The sequence below is a fragment of the Pleurodeles waltl genome, chromosome 8 (genome assembly GCF_031143425.1).
Source record: "Pleurodeles waltl isolate 20211129_DDA chromosome 8, aPleWal1.hap1.20221129, whole genome shotgun sequence".
Classification (NCBI taxonomy): domain Eukaryota; kingdom Metazoa; phylum Chordata; class Amphibia; order Caudata; family Salamandridae; genus Pleurodeles; species Pleurodeles waltl.
This window is the reverse complement of record NC_090447.1, coordinates 437,533,322-437,552,446: the sequence shown is the minus strand read 5'-3', so window position 1 is coordinate 437,552,446 and position 19,125 is coordinate 437,533,322. Positions and strand designations below refer to the sequence as shown.

General features: G+C 42.7%; 1 protein-coding gene across 37 annotated transcripts in view; it reads right to left on the bottom strand.

The window, feature by feature from the left end:
- The window catches only part of INPP4A (inositol polyphosphate-4-phosphatase type I A), a 997,999-nt gene that overhangs the window by 252,493 nt on the left and 726,381 nt on the right, over positions 1-19,125 (bottom strand). For all 37 annotated transcript variants that reach the window (XM_069204338.1, XM_069204341.1, XM_069204354.1 and 34 more), the window contains one exon: positions 18,704-18,887. In XM_069204338.1, coding sequence (XP_069060439.1) covers positions 18,704-18,887 — 184 coding nt within the window. The remainder of the gene's footprint in view (positions 1-18,703; positions 18,888-19,125) is intronic.

Sequence of the window (19,125 nt, the reverse complement as noted above, 5' to 3'; positions counted from 1 at the left end):
TTCTTGGGGGGGATTCCCCATCCTGTCACTCCCTGCTAGGGCCAGTAAAGTGTCCCTCCACACACTAGGAATGTGCCTCCACAGACTAGTTCCCTAATCCTCCTCAGGGGCGTTGTGCTTCTGCAGAGCAATTTCGCAGGCCTCAATCCATCTGTTCATGTTGTCTCTCACCACAAAGTCAGACACCAAACCCTTGGGTATGTGGACCCTCCCTGTCAGAGGGCACAGCAGAACTGCTGCCACCACTGGACTCTACTTGCACAGTCTTTATGTCCAGTTCCTTTAAGCTTCTCTCACGAGTCAACTGGTCCAGATATCCTCTCCCCCATGGGCAGTTTCTTTTGCTCTGTTTCCATAGCCAGCCTTTCTCATTTAAGACTCTCTCCTCCAATCTCAATTTTCTCTCCTCCCTCCTGTTCTCCAGTTACTCTGGGGACAGACCTCTAGATGACACATTGCTCCACGCCTGGGGAGTTATCTCCAATCCTCGAAGAAGGTTGCCCCATCCTCCACAGGTAGCAGCTCAAGACCCTCCTCTGGACCCTGGCCCACATTATCCTCCATATCTTGCTCCTCCTCATACTCCTTGGGGTCCACATTTGATGCAGCATGGGAATCTAACCAGGCTCCCAAAGCCTTCTGCAGCTCCACCTTTCTGGTGGAGCACTTCACAGGAGGCCTGAAGTTCTTGTGGAAACCTTTGAGCTAGGCCACACGTTTTGGCCAGCTCAAAATCTTTTTTTGCAGGTGCAGAAACAAATGTAGAATCTCCAGACAGAGACATGATTTTAGGAAAAAGTAAAAATGCCAATCAGGTAGAATAGAAAAGTTAAAAATGTCAATCAGAAAGGACTGAGAAAAAATTGCCAATCATAAGGGATTGATGTGAATTGGCCTTAGATGTAGATGGTAGTGTGCACTAAATTACTGTAAGGCATTGCGCAAACACAAGTCCTATCCCTCACTGCTGATCATTGGCAGATGTATGCACCCTATCCAAGTAGGGACCACCATTTTAGTCAGGGCAAGTCAGATACACAACCTAGATTAACCTGTGCTCTCCTTTTGGTAGCTTGGCACAGAGCAGCCAGGCTACACTTAAGAGGCAAAAACGATCCACACCAGGTTAGAAAAACAGACCTTAATTTAATGAACATAACAACCAAAAACACAAAAATCCAATGAGCAGAAGTTGAAATATGACTGTTTAAAGAATATCTGCAAATGTAGTGCTTAAAAGCTTAAAGTGCCAACCGGGGCTATCTGGTTGCACTAGACTGGGGTAAATCCAAAAGTTCAGGCCAACCACGATGAAGGGCGGGCCAGCTACAGGAACCAACCTTGTCCTGGCAAATGAGTACTTTGTGTGGAGGGTTGCTCTGACATTGAGGATGTGATGCAAGGAGCAGGGGAGACGATGCAAGGTGATGTGCTGTTTCAGATCCGCCCAGTCAGGGGATGCATTGTTTTCGAGCTATCCAGTTGTCGATCCATGAGAAGTTGCACATCTACAACCCCTTTGAGATGAAGGCAGTGTGTCGTCATCGAGCTATGCAGTCAGCGATGCAAAGGAGATAAGCCGGGGCTGATGGGGGGGTGTCAATCTGGAACTGCACAGTCAGCGATGCGCAGTCCTCATCCTCAGCGGCAGCAGCGATGCATTGGCATGGAGGAGAGATGCAGCGTTCCGTTCAGCACTGTGACAGCGATGCACTGATTTTCTCACAACAAAGCTGCAGATCCCACTTCCAAGGGTTCAGAACTGGAAGGGCACGAGTTGGCAGGGCAGACCTCACAGATGGCAGAGTCCAGGTGCTGTTGAAGAGTTGCAGGCAGTCACGGATGTCCCTGAGACTGCAGAAGAACAGGAGGCGATCTAGCAAGCTCTTGGAGTCACTTGGTTCAGAAGATGTAGAGATTCAGGTCCTGTCCCTCTCACTACCAGGAAAGGAGGGCAGCAGGGCAGGTAAACAAAGCAGGAGTCCAGCAAGTCCAACAGAGTGACAGTCCTTTCAGCAGCACAGCAGTCCTTCTTCCTGGGAGAATGTCCTCAGGTCCAGAAGTGTACTGATTTGGTGGTGTTTGGGGTACAGTATCTATATTCAGTTATGCCTTTGAAGTGGAAGAGACTTCAAAGAGGGGCCTTTGAAGGGCACACAGTCCCTGCCCTTCCTTCATTCTCACCAGACACACTACAGGGGGTTACGCAGCCCATTGTGCGGGGACAGGCACAGCCCTAAATCAGGTGCAAATGCCAGCTCCTCCCTCTTATCTAGCTCAGGAAGGCAACATCAGCCTGATGATGGTCCATCAGGATGTGAATGACACACCTCAGCTCCCTTTGTGTGTGAGTGTCTTGAGAGAATGCACAAAGCCCAGTTGTCACTTACCCCAAACATGTATTCAGAGACAGTCAGAAGGCACAGATTGGTTAAAGTAAGAAAGTGCCAAGTTTCTAACAGTGGAATTTTCAGCCTTGCAACTTAAAATGCGACTTGGCCATCGGCTGCGATTTTTAATTGTGAGTCTAGAGACGCCAAACGTGAAATATCTATCTTGTCCCAATGGAAGATTACACATATAAAATGTAATAAGTCAAGTTCAAAGTTTAATGACTATTCGAAATACATAATTTCATCATGACACATATTACAATCAATAAAAACATAAGTTAAAAAACGGTAAAAACTTCTTCAGAAAAGAGATAGAAAAGACCAAATAAAACACCATTTCATCAGTATGGATGCCCCTAATTCTCACCAAAAAAATGATATACAAATACTCTTTTGGGTCCAATTTAAAACATCCAATTCCTGAACAGACAGCATCACTTCATAAATATGATTCCCCTCACAAAAGTTCTTAATTCCACAGCCTTTTATCAACTTGTACTCTCCCACAAAATTCTACTTGATGGCTAAAGCTGCTTTCTGCCTAATTGCCCATGCTGCATATGCAAATTTAGATCCCGCTGTCACTATCATCATTGCAGAATCGCACTTACATAATCTGTAGGTAGTAGCTCGATCGAACAGCAAAAGATTTTTGCAGAGGGGCACAATCCATTGTTGTCTAGGAAAGTCATATCTCAGGCATTGCAACATAGTTTGCACTTCCTATCACCCTCCACTAGGGATGACCAGCGGGCAGTAAAGGCAGCTAACAGCAGCATGCCATACCTAAACCGTAAGAAAAGGGATTGGGCATGAGCTCGTCTAATCACATCCAAAAAAGACTCTACTATTGGTTCATGTTTAAATTGAAGAAAACTTACAACCAATGAACCACTATCTTTGGATCAGGCAATCCAAGACCGAACCTTCTCCGAGGATCCCTGCTTCACAATGGGTATGGCATTTGCTGGTATTGCTTCAGGAAAGGCCCAGAGTTCTGGTAGACCTAGCTGTTCCTAGGTCAACCTCAAATTCCTCAACCATCCTATTTTCTCAGCTGCTAATGCCCACGCTAATATTGCACTAAGGCAACTCTGTAGTTCATTAGCTCCTCTGCTCTCCAGATACATATCCAGCACAGCAGAGTTCTTAAAATTACCACATCAGTTATAGGGTAAATTCCGAGGCCAAACCTAAGCAGCACCAAAGGGGTACCTCTCCCTATCCCTGTGATATTCCTAAGGAAATTATTTTCTTTAACAGCTAGGGTATCTAGATTACTCTGACCCCACAACTCAGCCCCATATATAGTTGCTCCCCTCACCTGCATTATATATATATATATATATATATATCACTTGTGGGGCTAATTGGAAAGTACTTGGCCTTTTTTGCCACCCTAATTATTGTGCCCCCTGTATAACTAACTGCATGGGATCTTTTTGTTATCTGTGGGCCCAAGGCACCAGAGTCAGCTAATCTCACATAATCAAACTAAGAAACTTTTCCTATGCTTTCACTGTTGAAAGTGACCTTGGCATTACATTTCCTCCTCTGGGTGTAAATCATAAATTTTATTTTCACTACATTCACCTCCAGTCCAAAATCTCTACAAAAAGCACAAAAGTTATTCACTAGATTTTGTAACCCCGTCCTAGTTTTTACAAGTAATAGTGTATCGTCAGCATTAAGCAAGCAAGGTATTTTTTTGCCCAATAAAAGTAGAGAGAATCACTGACACAGCTATTCAGATATTCAATGCAGTTATTAATGTATAAAAGGAAGAGAGTTGCACCAGGACACAGTCCTGGCGTACCCCCTTCTCCACCCTAACTGGGTCAGGTAATTCCCCTTTGCTACCATACCTGATTCGTGCAAATGAGCCCTCATAAACAAACAATAAGGCCAAGCAGATCTAGCAGGACCCCCATCTCATGCAATGTATTCCAGAGCTTACTTCTCTGAACTAGATTGAAGGCTGCACGGAGGTCTACAAAAGCCACATATAGGTCTCCTCACAAATATTCACTGTCCTCTACTTGATCTGGAGAAATCTAAACACCTGATCTATGGCACTGATCGCTAGTCTTAATCCTACCTGAAAACTAGACACAGTGTAAGTTTCCTCCAGCCATTCCAACAATCGTTCTAGGACCTGCTTGCAAAAAACTTTCTACAGATTATCTACCAGGCTAATCAGCCGGTAGTTGAAGGGGTCAACAGGATTACCCTTTTTGAAGTTAGGCACTATCTTGGCCCCCTTCCAGGGAGGCAGAATTGGGGCAGCAGCTGCAACCGCTTTACATATGGTATTAATATATGGCACCCAGATGGTCGTGTTACATTAATAAAGATCACCTGGATCTTTATCGAGGTCTAGGGTCTTCCTCCACTTGAGAGAGTCAACCACTAAAAGGGTTTTAAGCATGCTAAATTCTGGAATAGCTAAGACCCCAGTCTCTTTGAGTCTAAATTCATCATGCTGGGATTCATCAGGTGCTAAGTAGAGGGAACTGAAATGAGACACCCATTCCCCCGGGAGTATTGACGAGCCCGTAGGGGATGCAACATTTCCATATGGTTGCTTACTAATTTCCAGAAACAACTCTGGTAATTTCTCCTGGCTCCTTCAAGTAAATTATCCCAGCGTTCTCCCTGCCACTTCCTCCTTGCCTGGGATAATTCCTGCCTATGTACCACTCTAGCTGATCTCATCTTGTTTCTTTCACCTCCTTTAATTGCCTTTAACAGATACATTTTGGCTACTCTGCCCCTTTCAGTAAACGATCCATCAATGGGTCTGGCCTCCGATTTCCCAGTTGCTTCAGAAATAAATAGGGTACTCAAAAAATCATAAAAGGCCAGATTTCAACCACTATCCTCCCATAATGACATCAATGTAGAGAATTATTTTCCATATAGTTAGCCAAAGACTAGTACAGGATAAAAGTGGTGGTGGGTGAACACTCTACTGCTTCCCACTCAACATTCCTCCTATTATTAGACAACTTTAATTGCTGGGCAGTGCCACTTGAAGTGGAATTAACAAAACAGGGAAAAAGATTGCAAATGGAGAATTTAAGAAGGTCATGATCACTCTCTCTTTGTGCTCTAATATCTCCATATCAGCCATAAATTCCCACAACTGTAGATCTAATAATACATAATCAATGTGGCTCTTGTAAGACCCCCCGTCTGAATGTTGGGGGCCAAATAGGAACCTGAGCGCGATCTACCATTAGATGCTCGGAAGCCATGTGCTAATGTAATGTCCACTGCCTGCAGCGTCACTCAAGTTAACAAGCGCTTACAGGGCACAGTCATTTCCGGAATACCCCATAATTTGTCCTCTTCCGGGGAAAGGTCTTGAGCCACTGCTTAGGGCTCAGAATTAGTGTTAAAATCCCCCGCAATAATCAGATGGTAAGTTCCCTTGTATCCTGTAAAAATATTGTCTAACTTGTGCCGGGTATCTGATTCAGAGGTTCTACCCGCACTCCCATTATACAAATTATTCAACAGGACAGAAATCTTTTTGTTTGCTGAGATGACTATGCCCTGCATGTTATCCAATCCCAAATCTAACTCACTGTGCACTTAAGAGACCTGCTAAGCCCCCGATGCCCTCCCTGAAACTGACCAACGCACAGCATACCAAAAACCTTTGAAGCCAGATTTGTTCTTGGATTCCAATGCAAAGGTTTCTTGAAAAATACAGATTTGAGGCTTATCTACCAAATCCCCCCCCCAGTTGGCCCTATTCCTACTATACTCCCACTCAAGACTCTTGATCATAAGTGCCCAGCTCCTGAGAAACAGATGCTGGGTTAGGGCATGGAGCTCTCAAGAGTATGGGTGAGGTAAGCGAGAGCAAATCTGATTCTTGTGTCTCACCAGATGGGGTACTATTGCCTGTATAGTTTTGGATTTGCCATAGGGAAAACCACACATCACTAGAAGCATAATGGAATGACTGGCTTGGCCCCTGCAGAGAAACACTGCATCAGTCCACCTCAGACAGAGAGCAAGAACCCTCCCTCTGCATACTCCGATAGTGGGCCAGTGCTGGTTCGCCACCTCGAAAAAAAGTAAAATGCCGTGCTCCTGGTTGGGGCTCTTACAGCTTGACAGAATCTATCTCTGCGTAGAATGCCTAAAGTGGTTGTAAAAATAATCCCCTGAGCCTAGCTCCCACCTCATGACATTTAGAAAGAATCTGCGTAACAATCAAAGGGGACTCAAAATTAACAATAATGCAATCACCCTCACACTGGTTGGGCATCATACCCACCCACCCCCTCTCCTCAGCATTAACATTGCAGGTGCTAAATAATGGGGAAATTCAGCATTGAGGTGCAACCAATGGAGCATTTTTCAATTCCCAAAATAATTCACTGCAATTTGGTTGCAGCCTAGGTACATTAGTAATCACTACAACCAGGGGATTGCTTCAGGAGGCAAATTAAGCACAGTTTGTTCTACAATGGCTTTTCCCCTGGGCTCCATGTTCAGCTCAATGGCCTTATCATTATTGCCCTTCAAAATACCTCAATTCACTAGACTGAGTTTAGGATGTGTTGTGATAGCCCTCTGATGGACTCTATGATCTTGGTGCAACAGACCTGCCTGATTTGAAATAACCTTAACTGTAGAGTCCTGAGCTTGAGGGTCACTTGCATTACTGACTGCACTGATGTTCATCAAACTAGACATTACATTGGATGTTTGATCCGAGTTAATATTTGACATAAGATATGAGCAACTGGGTAGCGGCATCTGTTTTACCGAATTCCCTAAAACCTCCTCAATAGCCATCAATCTGTCTATATATTGGTTTCAGCCTCTTCTCAAGCTCTTCTGTAATCCTCTCAATGGCTGGTAAAAAAAAAACCCTCAGGGCTGGACTCCACAACCTCCACACCACCTGCTAGTGAACCTTGATCAATATCAGCCACAACGCAAGGACGCTTAGTCCTAGTGTTTTATTCTAATTGCTTCCTCTTCCCTCTAATGTCTGTGTTTACAGTTTGGTTGCCTTTTGGAAGGACTTCTTTAGTTGAAGGTACACCAGCACCAGAAGCAGAAACGGAAACGGACACCTCCTGGCAAAGGGGACCCCCGAAACGGAATTGCATTCTCATTACATGAATCCGTAAACTGAAGTAACAAGGGGCCAGGTAGAGTCTGGGTAGGAGTGGTACTAGAAAGGCGCCTCTCCGCAGACCCGATCTCCCCATCAAGAACACCTACTGCCTTTTGCAGAAATCCATCCAAAGCGACAGAAAGCTTCTCTGCCATGACTGATGCTTTGCGTGCCCCCGTTCTTCAAAGTAGATTTCAGAACCACAGAACCTGGCCTGGTCACACCCCTTACCCAGCCGCTCCCTCAGTAAGCAGAGATTAATGTACTTTAAGAGAGATCATTCACTGTACTGTTGCATCTGGAGGATCTTATTAAAGGGGTAAAAGGGTGGTCCAGCCCAGCCTCCCCGGGCGATGACAGGGAAAGACGGGCCTGGTCTTTGGCCGGGCACGTCCCGTGCGGGGGGGTCCCAGGGAACCTAATACACTGCCACGTTCATGGCGCTGCTTGTCACCTGCCTCCTCACAGGGAAGAGGTCTCCTGGGACTTTAGACCGATTCACCCTCTTCCTCCTTAGCAATGGGCATCCCACGTAGCGGGGGCCAAGGGAGCCTATTATACTGCTGCATTAACCTAATGGACAGACAGGCCTTGCAGTTGTGAAAAATTTGAGAGTTTTTCACTACCTGGACATGTAAAACCTACAAATGCATGTCCAACTTTTTAAACTCACTGCACCCTGTCGTTGGGGCTGTCTATGGGCTACTTTAGGGTTGACTTGTATGTATTAAAAAGGAAGGTTTGGGTCTGGCAAGTGGGTTACCGTGCCAGGTCGACATGGCAGTTGAGAACTGCACCCACAGGCTCTGCAATGGCAGGCCTGACACATATTTAAAGGGTTACTGAAGTTGGTGGCACAACCATTGCTGCCGACCCACTAGCAGCATTTAATTTACATGCCCTGGGCACATGTAGCACACTCTTCTAAAGATTTACAAATACATTAAATATGCTAATTATAGATAGTCCAATGTGATCATGATTTAGGACAAGAGCACATGCACTTTAGCACTGGCCAGCAGTGGTAAAGTGCCCAGAATCCTAAAGCTAGAAACCCAAACTCAGGAAAACAGGAGGGCAGAAGGGAAAATACCTAGGGGAAACCATGCCAAGGATCCCAGGTCTAACAGAAACAATGAACAGTATAATAGTTTTAACACAAATGTAATGATTAGAAATTATTAATGAATGTTTATGTATTTTGAATAATAAAATTAGTAGAAAAATCAATATTATAGAAAATAACGTGCACGTTTGGAATTGTGACCTAGGAGGGTGGCCACTAGTATTAACGAAATGTATTAAGAAGAAGACTAACCTCTATGTAAATAAAGAAAATGTAATAAAAGAAGATGTGTTTCTAATGTTAAATGGAAAATGCTGATAAGTTGAACTAACCATGAACTGCTCATTGTTTAATGAAATTTTGCTTAGCCGTAGACTTCCACGTGACCGACAGACAGGAGATGGTAGCATCAGAATTGTAGCAATTGTCATGTAAAGTGCACTGAGTGTACTTTCCCAAGACTCGAACAATGAAGACACTGACTGGAGAAGAAGATGAAACATTTTCAGTACCTGACGAGCCGGATGATGAGAACATCGCAAGACGAACCAATCAATGACCTGTGAACTATGAAATATTAGAATCTATAGATTTGATGTGTTTATTCCACTGGATAAGTAAATAACGTACGACTAACTGACCAATTAGGAATTAGTGGATATTCTGGGTGAGTGATATAACAACGTGACAGAGGGAAAAGACTTCAGATGGAGAGGGAGGAGGAGAGATGTTAGGGAGAGTTTCCGAGAGCAGACCTTTATCGAATTGGCAGAGGTGACTCGAGATTCTGTACTTGGGCTTAACTCTCTGACTGAGAGCCTGATGTGATGCTGATCGACTGATGACCTGAGGACGAAGACTGATTACGTTGCTGATCCATACAGAGGATAGGTAGATATGACAATGTGACTGTATTGCATTGCTTTTCCTTTCTAGGTACCAACTGCGCTGTCTATATAGTATCCCTAGTTAGATGTTTTTTCCTTAAATTCATGTTCTACATTGTTTTCGCATGACGCCCCACATGCTAATGCTGATCTGGGTTAGTCAAGGTTCCTCGTACATGACGGTACTTGCCATGACAATATGACAATTGATTAAATGACAAAATTCTGCAGAACTTATGCCACTAATTGGGTTATTAGGATTGATCTTCTTATTGACTTGTGCTAATGCACTAGAATGTATCTTGATGTAAGCTTTGATTAGGTTATGTTCATGGCATCTTTTGATTGTGGCCTATTGAATTGAATCAAGTTTTGAATCTTATGACTTAGTGTTGTGACAAAAGGGCAATAAAACTACTAAACGTATATTTTGAGGTGTGGTTATTCATGGCTGAAAGGTCAGGCTGTGTCTATCAATTGGTGTTCCTGATTAATTGTTAAATGCTTTGACTAATGTTATTGAAGCTGCGCATTGATTGTTGTGTACACTTGTCACACTGTGGCTAGGATACTCTATGCGAATCAAAAGGTTCATCAAACTATACAAGTCACCTTGTAACTTTACTTATTAAGGACCGACATGCTATCAATAGCAACTTAAAATATATGGGATAATGTATCCTCCGCGATTCATAATACAGGTATTGCAAGTCACTGAGGAGTTCCTTGACCATATTGAGGAATGAGACCGAAGGTTTGCAATATTCTTATACTATACAACAGGGGGTACTTTTTCCGAATAATGCATAGTCACGCCATCACCCTCCCCACAAGTCACTTAATTCCTTGATGTGGTGCTCAATAAAATGAAAGAGATAGGATGTTTGTAAACATGAAGAATAAAATTATAATTTTTAATGCAAAATTAAACACACCAGATATTTGTGGTAAAATGATATTGGTGTGAGTTTAATACAAGTCAGCTTTGAAAAACGCTGTAGCTCAGAATATGTAGTAACATGCACATAGATTCTATCTAGCGTATATTTACCTAAAACGAGGAAAAATAAACATGTTGCCATAAATATCTAACTTTGCTTCTCACTGTTCAACTGTAAAAACCAAAAAGAAAAAGGAAAAGTAAGGTTTTGTTAACATTTTAAACTGCATCTTTAATTATGTTCAGGGCCAATGTAATCACGCGACAGGGTTCGCTAAATTATGCGTCAAGAAAAAGCTAATTATGCAGCATAATGCAGCACATTTTTTTAGCATTATTTTATAATGTTGTAATTTTTACTCACTATAATACTATCTGGAGAAACATTTGGCCAGATTAACAACCACGTACGGAAATAAGCAACTGAAAGACGACCAGATAACCTTTGTAACGGGACTTTCACTGCATACGAACACTTTTGGCAATGTTTTTAGTAACTTTTGATATATTTGAGCCAGAAACAAACATTTTTTGTTAAAATCTGCAGATTATGTAGCAGATAACTGATTACGTGACAGATGCAGCAAGTCCATAATTATGCAAAAAAAAAAGCTGCAGAATCACATAATTGCAAGGCTCTGATTATGTTCTGTGACCTGCCTTTTCTTTGGACGCTGGCTCTGGCAGCTGGCATTGTGATGTCACAACTTTACGGTAAAACGTTACTAGAGTTGAGCAGCTATGTCACCTCTTTATAACGGGCAACCAGGGACGTCACAAGTGACCTCTAACAAGGGCGTTTGTACAGGAATTGCAGACACTCTATACTGCTATCTGTCAAATGGTGCAGATTTCAACTTAATATGGAATGTTGTAAAGATGTGTATTGCGCATGTTCTATCAATAGTATGGCCTTTAAGTTCTGTTGCAGTTCAGACACCTTCATGTCCTGGGGAAAAGAATTTCATCAAAGACCGGAGTCTGGTTATTTAACTTGGATAATCAGTAGGGTGGGTGTGAGTAATATTCAACTTACATGTGTATTTGTGGTGTATTAGTTAGTAGTGTTTTGTCTGTGTAGTTGCATGTCTACTAATTCAGATTAGCCATCTGGGACAATTGGTATGAGCACTGCCTACTCTGAAGAATGTGTCTGAGATAACCGAGTATGAAGTTTGTTTACGGTCCACATTATCCATTTAACCAGACTCACATTTGGGTGCTGGCTTGGTGATGGTTTAGATTGTTGACTGTGATTAAGTGGTATATTGTTTGTGAAAAGCTCAGTGCTGTTGAGTTTTTTTTAGGTCTAAAGATATGGTGCCTCTGAACTGTGCTAAATTGGCATGAATTGTTCTGTTATGTACTGTGCTGGAGGCTGTGAATGTTTTTTTACCATTGCTACTACAGTTGTGACAGCTGTGAGCTTGGTGTTACCAGACTACACAGAATAATGAGAGGTGTATTGTGTGTGGAGTGGTCTGTCTAATTTGTTTTACTGGATTGTGGGTATTGTTTTCTAGTGGATGTTAGTGTGTACAGTGACATCCAAATGCTAGTCACATGACTAGCACACTGCACTTGTGTTGTACAACAGCTGTCAGATGTTTTTTTCCTTCTAGTTTGATTAACAGATGAAAATTATCCTCATCGTGTGAAGTAAAATAATTTCAATCAGGCTTCAAAAGTATTTATTTCCCTTTTTCCTATGATGTAAAATAGCCAAACAGTCGACAACATAAAATTAATTAGGTAAAATATGAGCACAAATGAAAATATAACAGATGATCCTCTTTTTCTGTGTCTACGAATAAGTGAATGGTCATTAAACCGATGACTAACTCTGGGTTATCTTGCACATAGCTTTGACAATTACTCTCTGGGTTAAGGTTCTTGCCAGATATATCGGGGGAATGCAACACAATACCATCCAAAATAACATTTCTTCCTATAAATTAGGTATCTCAGTTGTTGAAAAATTCAGACACTGATCAATCTGCAGAGGACTACCCAGCTCACAGTGCTGGGGATCCCCCACAATGAATGCTGAGTTACTGCTCAAACTGAGGACTATAAAGATATTGAGAGATATTTTAAATCCTGAGAAGAAGAAAGTACTTGGTGGTGTGATGCCTTCAAAGCATCTCAAAGAAATTGGCAGCAATAATGGGTTGTGAGGGTGGTACTAAATTTTTTAGGGATCAGTGAGTAGATGTTATAAGCTACAGTATGAGAACTAACATTGACATTTGAGGATAGTTGCCTAATGATCTTCTCGGGCTTCTACTCAGAAACTTTGACTGGAAAGAAAGGGTAACTGTCTACATGTAAAGATCTGAATGCTAAAGAGATGGTGGCATCAAACTGCTGTGCGATCACATTAAAGGTGTCTGCTGTGGGACAGAAATGTGCATTAAGTCACGCTGGAATAGCCATGGCTGGTAAGCAATGCACAACTGCTCAAAGGAACTGTTTGAAGCTGCAGTTCCACATGAGGGAAACAAATACTGACAGTAATGAAACTGTCTAATAAAGAAGGGTGGAGTATTGAATACAATTTATCAGCAATCTAACTGCGCTCACCACAAATCTTAACTAGGGAGGGACAAACGTAAAGCAGTTACCAAAGAAAAAAAAAGAATTTTTGAAAGGCAAGTCCATGAACGAGTGATAGTGATGGATGTGAGGTGGGCATGGTTAAAAGCCCAGATACATACCAACACGTTGGAAAAGCAGCGCATGCGCGCTACTATGCTCGACCTAAAAATGGCAAATGTTATGTGTATACGACCTACATAAAAACTGTATTGCATAGAGGAATCGAAAGGGCAACAAGAGTGCGCCTCTTGCTTGGGAGCTCTGTCTCAGGGCTAAAACCTCAGTCCTTTCTATTGTCTAGCAATTTGATATTTAAAGGGTTTAGGTGAATGATCTGGAAGGGGCGGAAAGATAATCTCATATCCTTCTGGAACACGTTTTCTTTGTAAGACCAATTAAATCAATTATTAACAAGCTTTCTTGAAAAAAATGTCGCTTCTTCAGGTAATGTCCAAACGAGGCTTGAAAACATCAGTTTCCCCATCTCTTACAGATTTATGGTAAAGAACATCAACCCGCCAGGCCTGGTTTAAACATTATACCGTCTAGTCAGAATTTATCCTTTTAAGTTCAGATTTACACACACATACTTACATCTATTGCATCCTAAATAAACACAGAATCAATCTCTGTAGCAATATTTTAAAACTGCTGTGTAATATACACCAGCATGCTTCCGTAACATTCTTTCATAAAAAAGTAATAAACAGCACACACTGTAACATTTAAAATGCACATTTTGGGCGAAGTCTGCTACGCCCCTCTAAGTATATCACATTCTAAGCAAATATGCAGGGGAATGTAGCCATGACACTTGTGGGAGACATGAAGTCTTAAGGAGATGCATGGTACCTTTCATAATATTGAGACCAAGGTAACAGCAAGACAGGGGTGGCTTGAAATGATGCACAGCACAGAAGCAATTTCTACAAGAAACTTTCAAAAGAATGGGCAAGACTGATTCTAGACAACAAATCAGCACGGAATTACCTAGAATTGAGCCTAAAAAATAATACTATAGCATTCATTCAATGAATCTTGTATTTGTTGCTAATCCTTCTTACAGTCAAATTGCTACCTAAATAGTCATTAGAGATGAAAGTGTGCAAACAATTCAGGTTTGCTATCAGTCAAGTAGAAGGAGTCTCAACAGATGAAGGGACAGTCTTCGGAGTCACCACAACCAAGAAGAATTTCACTTGCCAAGGACTTATGGTGCTATTTGTTTTCGGTCATGACTGAAGAGCCACACTTGACAAAGCCTTTTCAAAATGTAAGGAAAGAATGTACATGCCTGTGTTTTGCTGACTGGTATCTGACCAGAACATGAAAGGTTCACAATCTTAAGGCTCACATGTTTGCATAGGCAGACACTGTCCACAATTTATTTTAGAAAGTGTTAAAAGGGAAAGATGTGAGATAATAGATCTCTGATTAATAAGGGAGCTTACGTAGCTACTTAGCTTTTACGGATGGCTTCGTGTTTTGGGGTGGGAAAGATCCTGCCCCACTCTCCAAGATGAACCTGAGTCGAGGGCAGATATGTGGAATTCGAAGTAATGAATGGATATATCCTGGCGTACACTGGTCCACATCACCAAATAATGTTCTCAAGTCTCTGTGTACATGGGTGTCGGGATATAGACACAAATTTATGAGTTTTGGAGACTGCACTGTTGTCGAAACCTCAACATTAATAGATGTAAAGAGATGGTAATCCTCAAATAACATTCAACTTTGCACTGTACAAGTTCGTCTTTGAGTAGATGTGTAGCTGATGGTTATTACAATAAAGAACCATTTTATAAAAAAAGAACTCATTGCAATGTCTCCACCAGATCGGTCTGGTAGTGTACATGTAGCATACCATATTTATTATCCACTAACATAACATATAGTTAAGGGAAGACTGTGTGAAACGAGACATCTGTTCGTAAAAGTATATCTAAGTTATATAACAACAGGTCTACCATTTCTAAATAACATCATCTGCTCATCTCAGAACTACAAAAGCAGTTTTTAAAGTGGTACATTTATTCTTCAAGCAGACATCTTACAATCAGTATTAAGCACATATTGCTTATGATTCCTTAAGAAGACAGTCTGTGTGCTTGCCTTTAATCTCATCAACCTTTAACCATGATCATCTTGGTGTCCTTGTGATAAAGTGAAAAGTGCAGTAATTGCATTGTCATTGTGCAACTCTGTTTTTCATTGTCTCTCCTAACTTCCTACCATTGTCTTCCACTCCCTTTCTCCTTTTTTATTTGATCACTGTCTTTCATGCCCATGTATCAGTCGCTCTCTCCTCTCTGCCTTCAAGTGGGCCAAACGTTTTCTTCCTTGTTTTCACATCCGATGTCAGTTTTCAGTTCTACCTTTCCCTTCCCCTTTTGGCTCTGCATATTATTCGCCTACTCATCCTCCACAACAGATCTCACTTGTGCCTGTCGCTTCAAAACATTCACCTCTATGGGCAAGAATAAATGTATAGCAACAAGTAGGACAGTGTCGTTGGGGGGGCTAAAGGGAATATTCCCATAGTTTTGGTTCATACAGTCAGCATAACCTTCTAATTTTGTGATGGAAGAATCATTCTGTGGTTGCAAGATTTTCACAATTCTGATACTAATTTTAGACCTTGGTGAGGGTAATTTCTTTATTTGTGTCTTAATCACTGAAGCAAATTAGCCAATATTTATGACGAGAATTATCTAAGCACAAGAATCTATAAAGGACTGAATGAAGATCACAAAATTATCCAATTTAAAGTCGAGTATAATACACTTTTGGGACAGAAAATATTCCGATTGGAGCTGAAGAGTGTGTGCCCAAGTCTGAAACCTAGGGAGTACTAAAGCTGCAAGCAGAAGATGGCTTGGAGCCTGCCTTCAAGGAATGAAGTGATCTAGTGCTTAGGAGGCACGTCGGAGGTGCCTTTGCACAAGAAAGATGTTTGGAGGAGGGCAGGGCAGCGAAGAAGCTGAGGGGTGACAGGTTGAGACTGCTGCTGCAACAAGGGGCAGTCGCTGCACTGCCCACAATGAAGGGTGAATTCAGGGTTACCTAAGTATCCGTGCAGTGTGTGCTGAGCCGCTGAAATGCCTTTGACTGCAGTGCCTTCCTGAAGATTAATATAGTGCTTAGCAAGCTATCCCAGTGTGATGAGCTAGTGTCTAGATGTGAGAAGTGCTGATTGACTCATGACCACTTTTGGCTGTTGGCCTTTGTCAAGGAGGAAAGCATCTTCAAAGAGGATACTGATGCCAGATTATCTTTACTCTGATTCAGGATGGCTCAGCTATGTTTGTTCGAGGCTAGTATTTCGGCTCAAGGAAGATCCTGCTAAGCAAAACCCACCAGACAGCAAGCAGTAAGACTTGAACACAGCTGCTCCACAGCTGATACTGGTTCTGCTGACGCTCACCTGACAGGACTTGTGCAAGCAAACATACCGCAGACCACAATATTATTGGCTGAGCTGGAGCAGAAAAATGAATATCCCTGCTCAGTGGACCATGCAAGGAGCATACCATCTACAGCAGTGATGCTCCACTGATCACAGACAAGTGCAGACGTGGACTGCAGATCACAAACCTCATCAAGGACATAAAAAAGAACAGGGAAGCTGGTATTCGAAAAGGGAGGGGAGCCATTAACCCACTGTATCTAAATGCACTGGACTTCTAGGTGAGGGGGTCAGCCAGATCACAGAGGGTTAGGGGGGTACTGCAGGAACAGTTTCTCCATGGTTTTCTCAAAGGAGGACCAAAGGAACATTACACATTATTGATTAAATTATGGGCCTCATTGCGACTTCAGGAGTCTTCCTGTAAGACCACCGAAGCCGCCGCAGCAACCAGACCGCTGGTGGTCTGCTGACCGCCATATTAGGACTCTTTGGAGGACTTCTGCCCATTTATGGGCGGAAGTCTGAGTCCGAAGAGGTGGTTGCATCGCAAGCACCGCCACACCAGCAAGATTATGCCTGCCATATTATGAGCCGTAATACAGCTTGGCGGAGTCTTTCTGTTGTGGTTTTGCTGGCGATGCAAAACCTCCAGGACCCATCCCCTCCTGGACGACCAGCTCGCCGGAAAAGGTAAGTTGACTGGCCGACACGAAGGGGTAGGGTTGTCTGTGTGTGTGTGGGTGCAAGTATGCGGAGGGGGGTGGTGAATGTGTGCGTGTATGCGACTGAATGTGAATGTTTGTGTATGTGTGTGGGAATGGGGGTGTCTGAGTGTATGTTTGCGAGCGAGTGGGGGTATGTATCTGCATGTATGCGAGTAAGTGGGGGTGTCTTTGTGAATGTATGCGTATGCCCAGGGGTGTATATGTGAATACATGCATGTGTGAAGGAGTGGGGGCATTTATATGTATCTGGATGGGTGGGGGGTGTCTGCATGTGTGTGGGGGTGTGTGTGCTGGCAACAGGAATGGAGATTCCTGTGGCTGGGTGCGTTACCGCCAGGGTTTTCGTGGCGGGGTGACCGCCACACAAAGCCTGGCTGTCTGCAGCCTTATAATCCAGCAGGCAGTCAGAAGCCTGCCGCCAGAATGGAGGAGAACACCGCCGGCTTTACTGCAACCGCACAGGCAGGCCAGGCAGCGTTGTAGCGGTTTGGCTTCTGCCAAACCCCACAAATTAATGTGGCGGTCTTCACCGCTGCTCCGTCGGCAGTGAGACCGCCACCGTGGCCCTGGAGGTCTTCGGACCACCAGGGTCGTAATGAGGGCCTATGTCCTACTGGAATAACAGAGGTCTAACTACATTGTGACCCACATAAGATACTAGCGTAAGACATGAAGTGCATTCCAACTTTTACGTACAGTTCTCCAAAAGTAAAGTACTTTTCCTGCACGGACAGGACACTGATTTATTGATTGCTGGTAGATGGCCTGTTGATTTCGGAATCTAAAACCCACACTACTACTCTCAGTATGTCTTAAACTGCTTGACTTCACAGTCTTGAGGTGTGTTAGAGAGATGTACTTACTGCCCTACTTTGGGCTAAATAGTAAAGTTAAGTCCCAGATGACCAGTGGTAACCGGATCTGAATGTCACAATCTTAGCCAGCCTAAGTAACTAATGTATGCCCTGGAGCTCCTGAAAACATTGTTTTTGTAAATATGTTTCTTCACTTGTTTATTGCAACATAAGAGCTCATAGTGCCACATAGTTAAATATCCAGTGAAATTCTGAACCATACAATAGCAGGCCAAGAAACATTTGCAGCAAGAAAGTGATACCTCAACAGGTGAGATAGATGATTATCAACACACACACAGTTTTATCTTGCTCATAATGATATACTCAAATTGAATCACGAATTGAACCAGTTCTCTTATTGTGGCATGCAATATAGATTGTTGGCATGTCTTACAATAACACTATGGATTATGACATCAATCACTTCTATGATTATTAAAATATTAGAAAGTGCATTTAAAATTAACTTTGAATGTGTTCGGTGGCATAATTCAATAAAATTACATTCATTTGACCCACAATTGAAATGGTCATTTAATTTTCACTTGCAGCCACAAATGAAGTGATGTAGAAGTATGGTAAATTAGACAGACTATATGTAAAGAGCCCCAATATCTAAACTTCAAGCAACTGGGAAAACAATATGAATGGTAAGAACAGAGACAGGAAATCCTCCTTTCACCTTGTCTGCCAAAATGGCAAGTGTCCTCTCAAGGCCATTGGCAGATCGGTCCTTGGCTGCTCTTGAGAGTCTTTCTGCGTAGTAGCTGACTTGGGTCTTCAGAGTGTTAATGTTTGCAATGATTTCCTTTGCCCGAACGATATCCTGGGGTATGTAAATGATGGACTGAGAAGCTGGCGAAGTACTGAGGAAACAGGGGAGCAGCAATCAGAAGATACATTAAGCAGACGGAACCATGTTAGAACATACTACAAACTCACACCATGGGTCATTCATTCAGGTTACACACATGCTATGGTCAGCCTACCAGATATGCAGCATTCTCTTCTACTCTACTCTATCGACAGCCAAATATCTCAAAAGAAAAAAATAGGTAATAACATGGACAGGAGTCGCCCCCGAGCTCCAATCGGTTATGATGC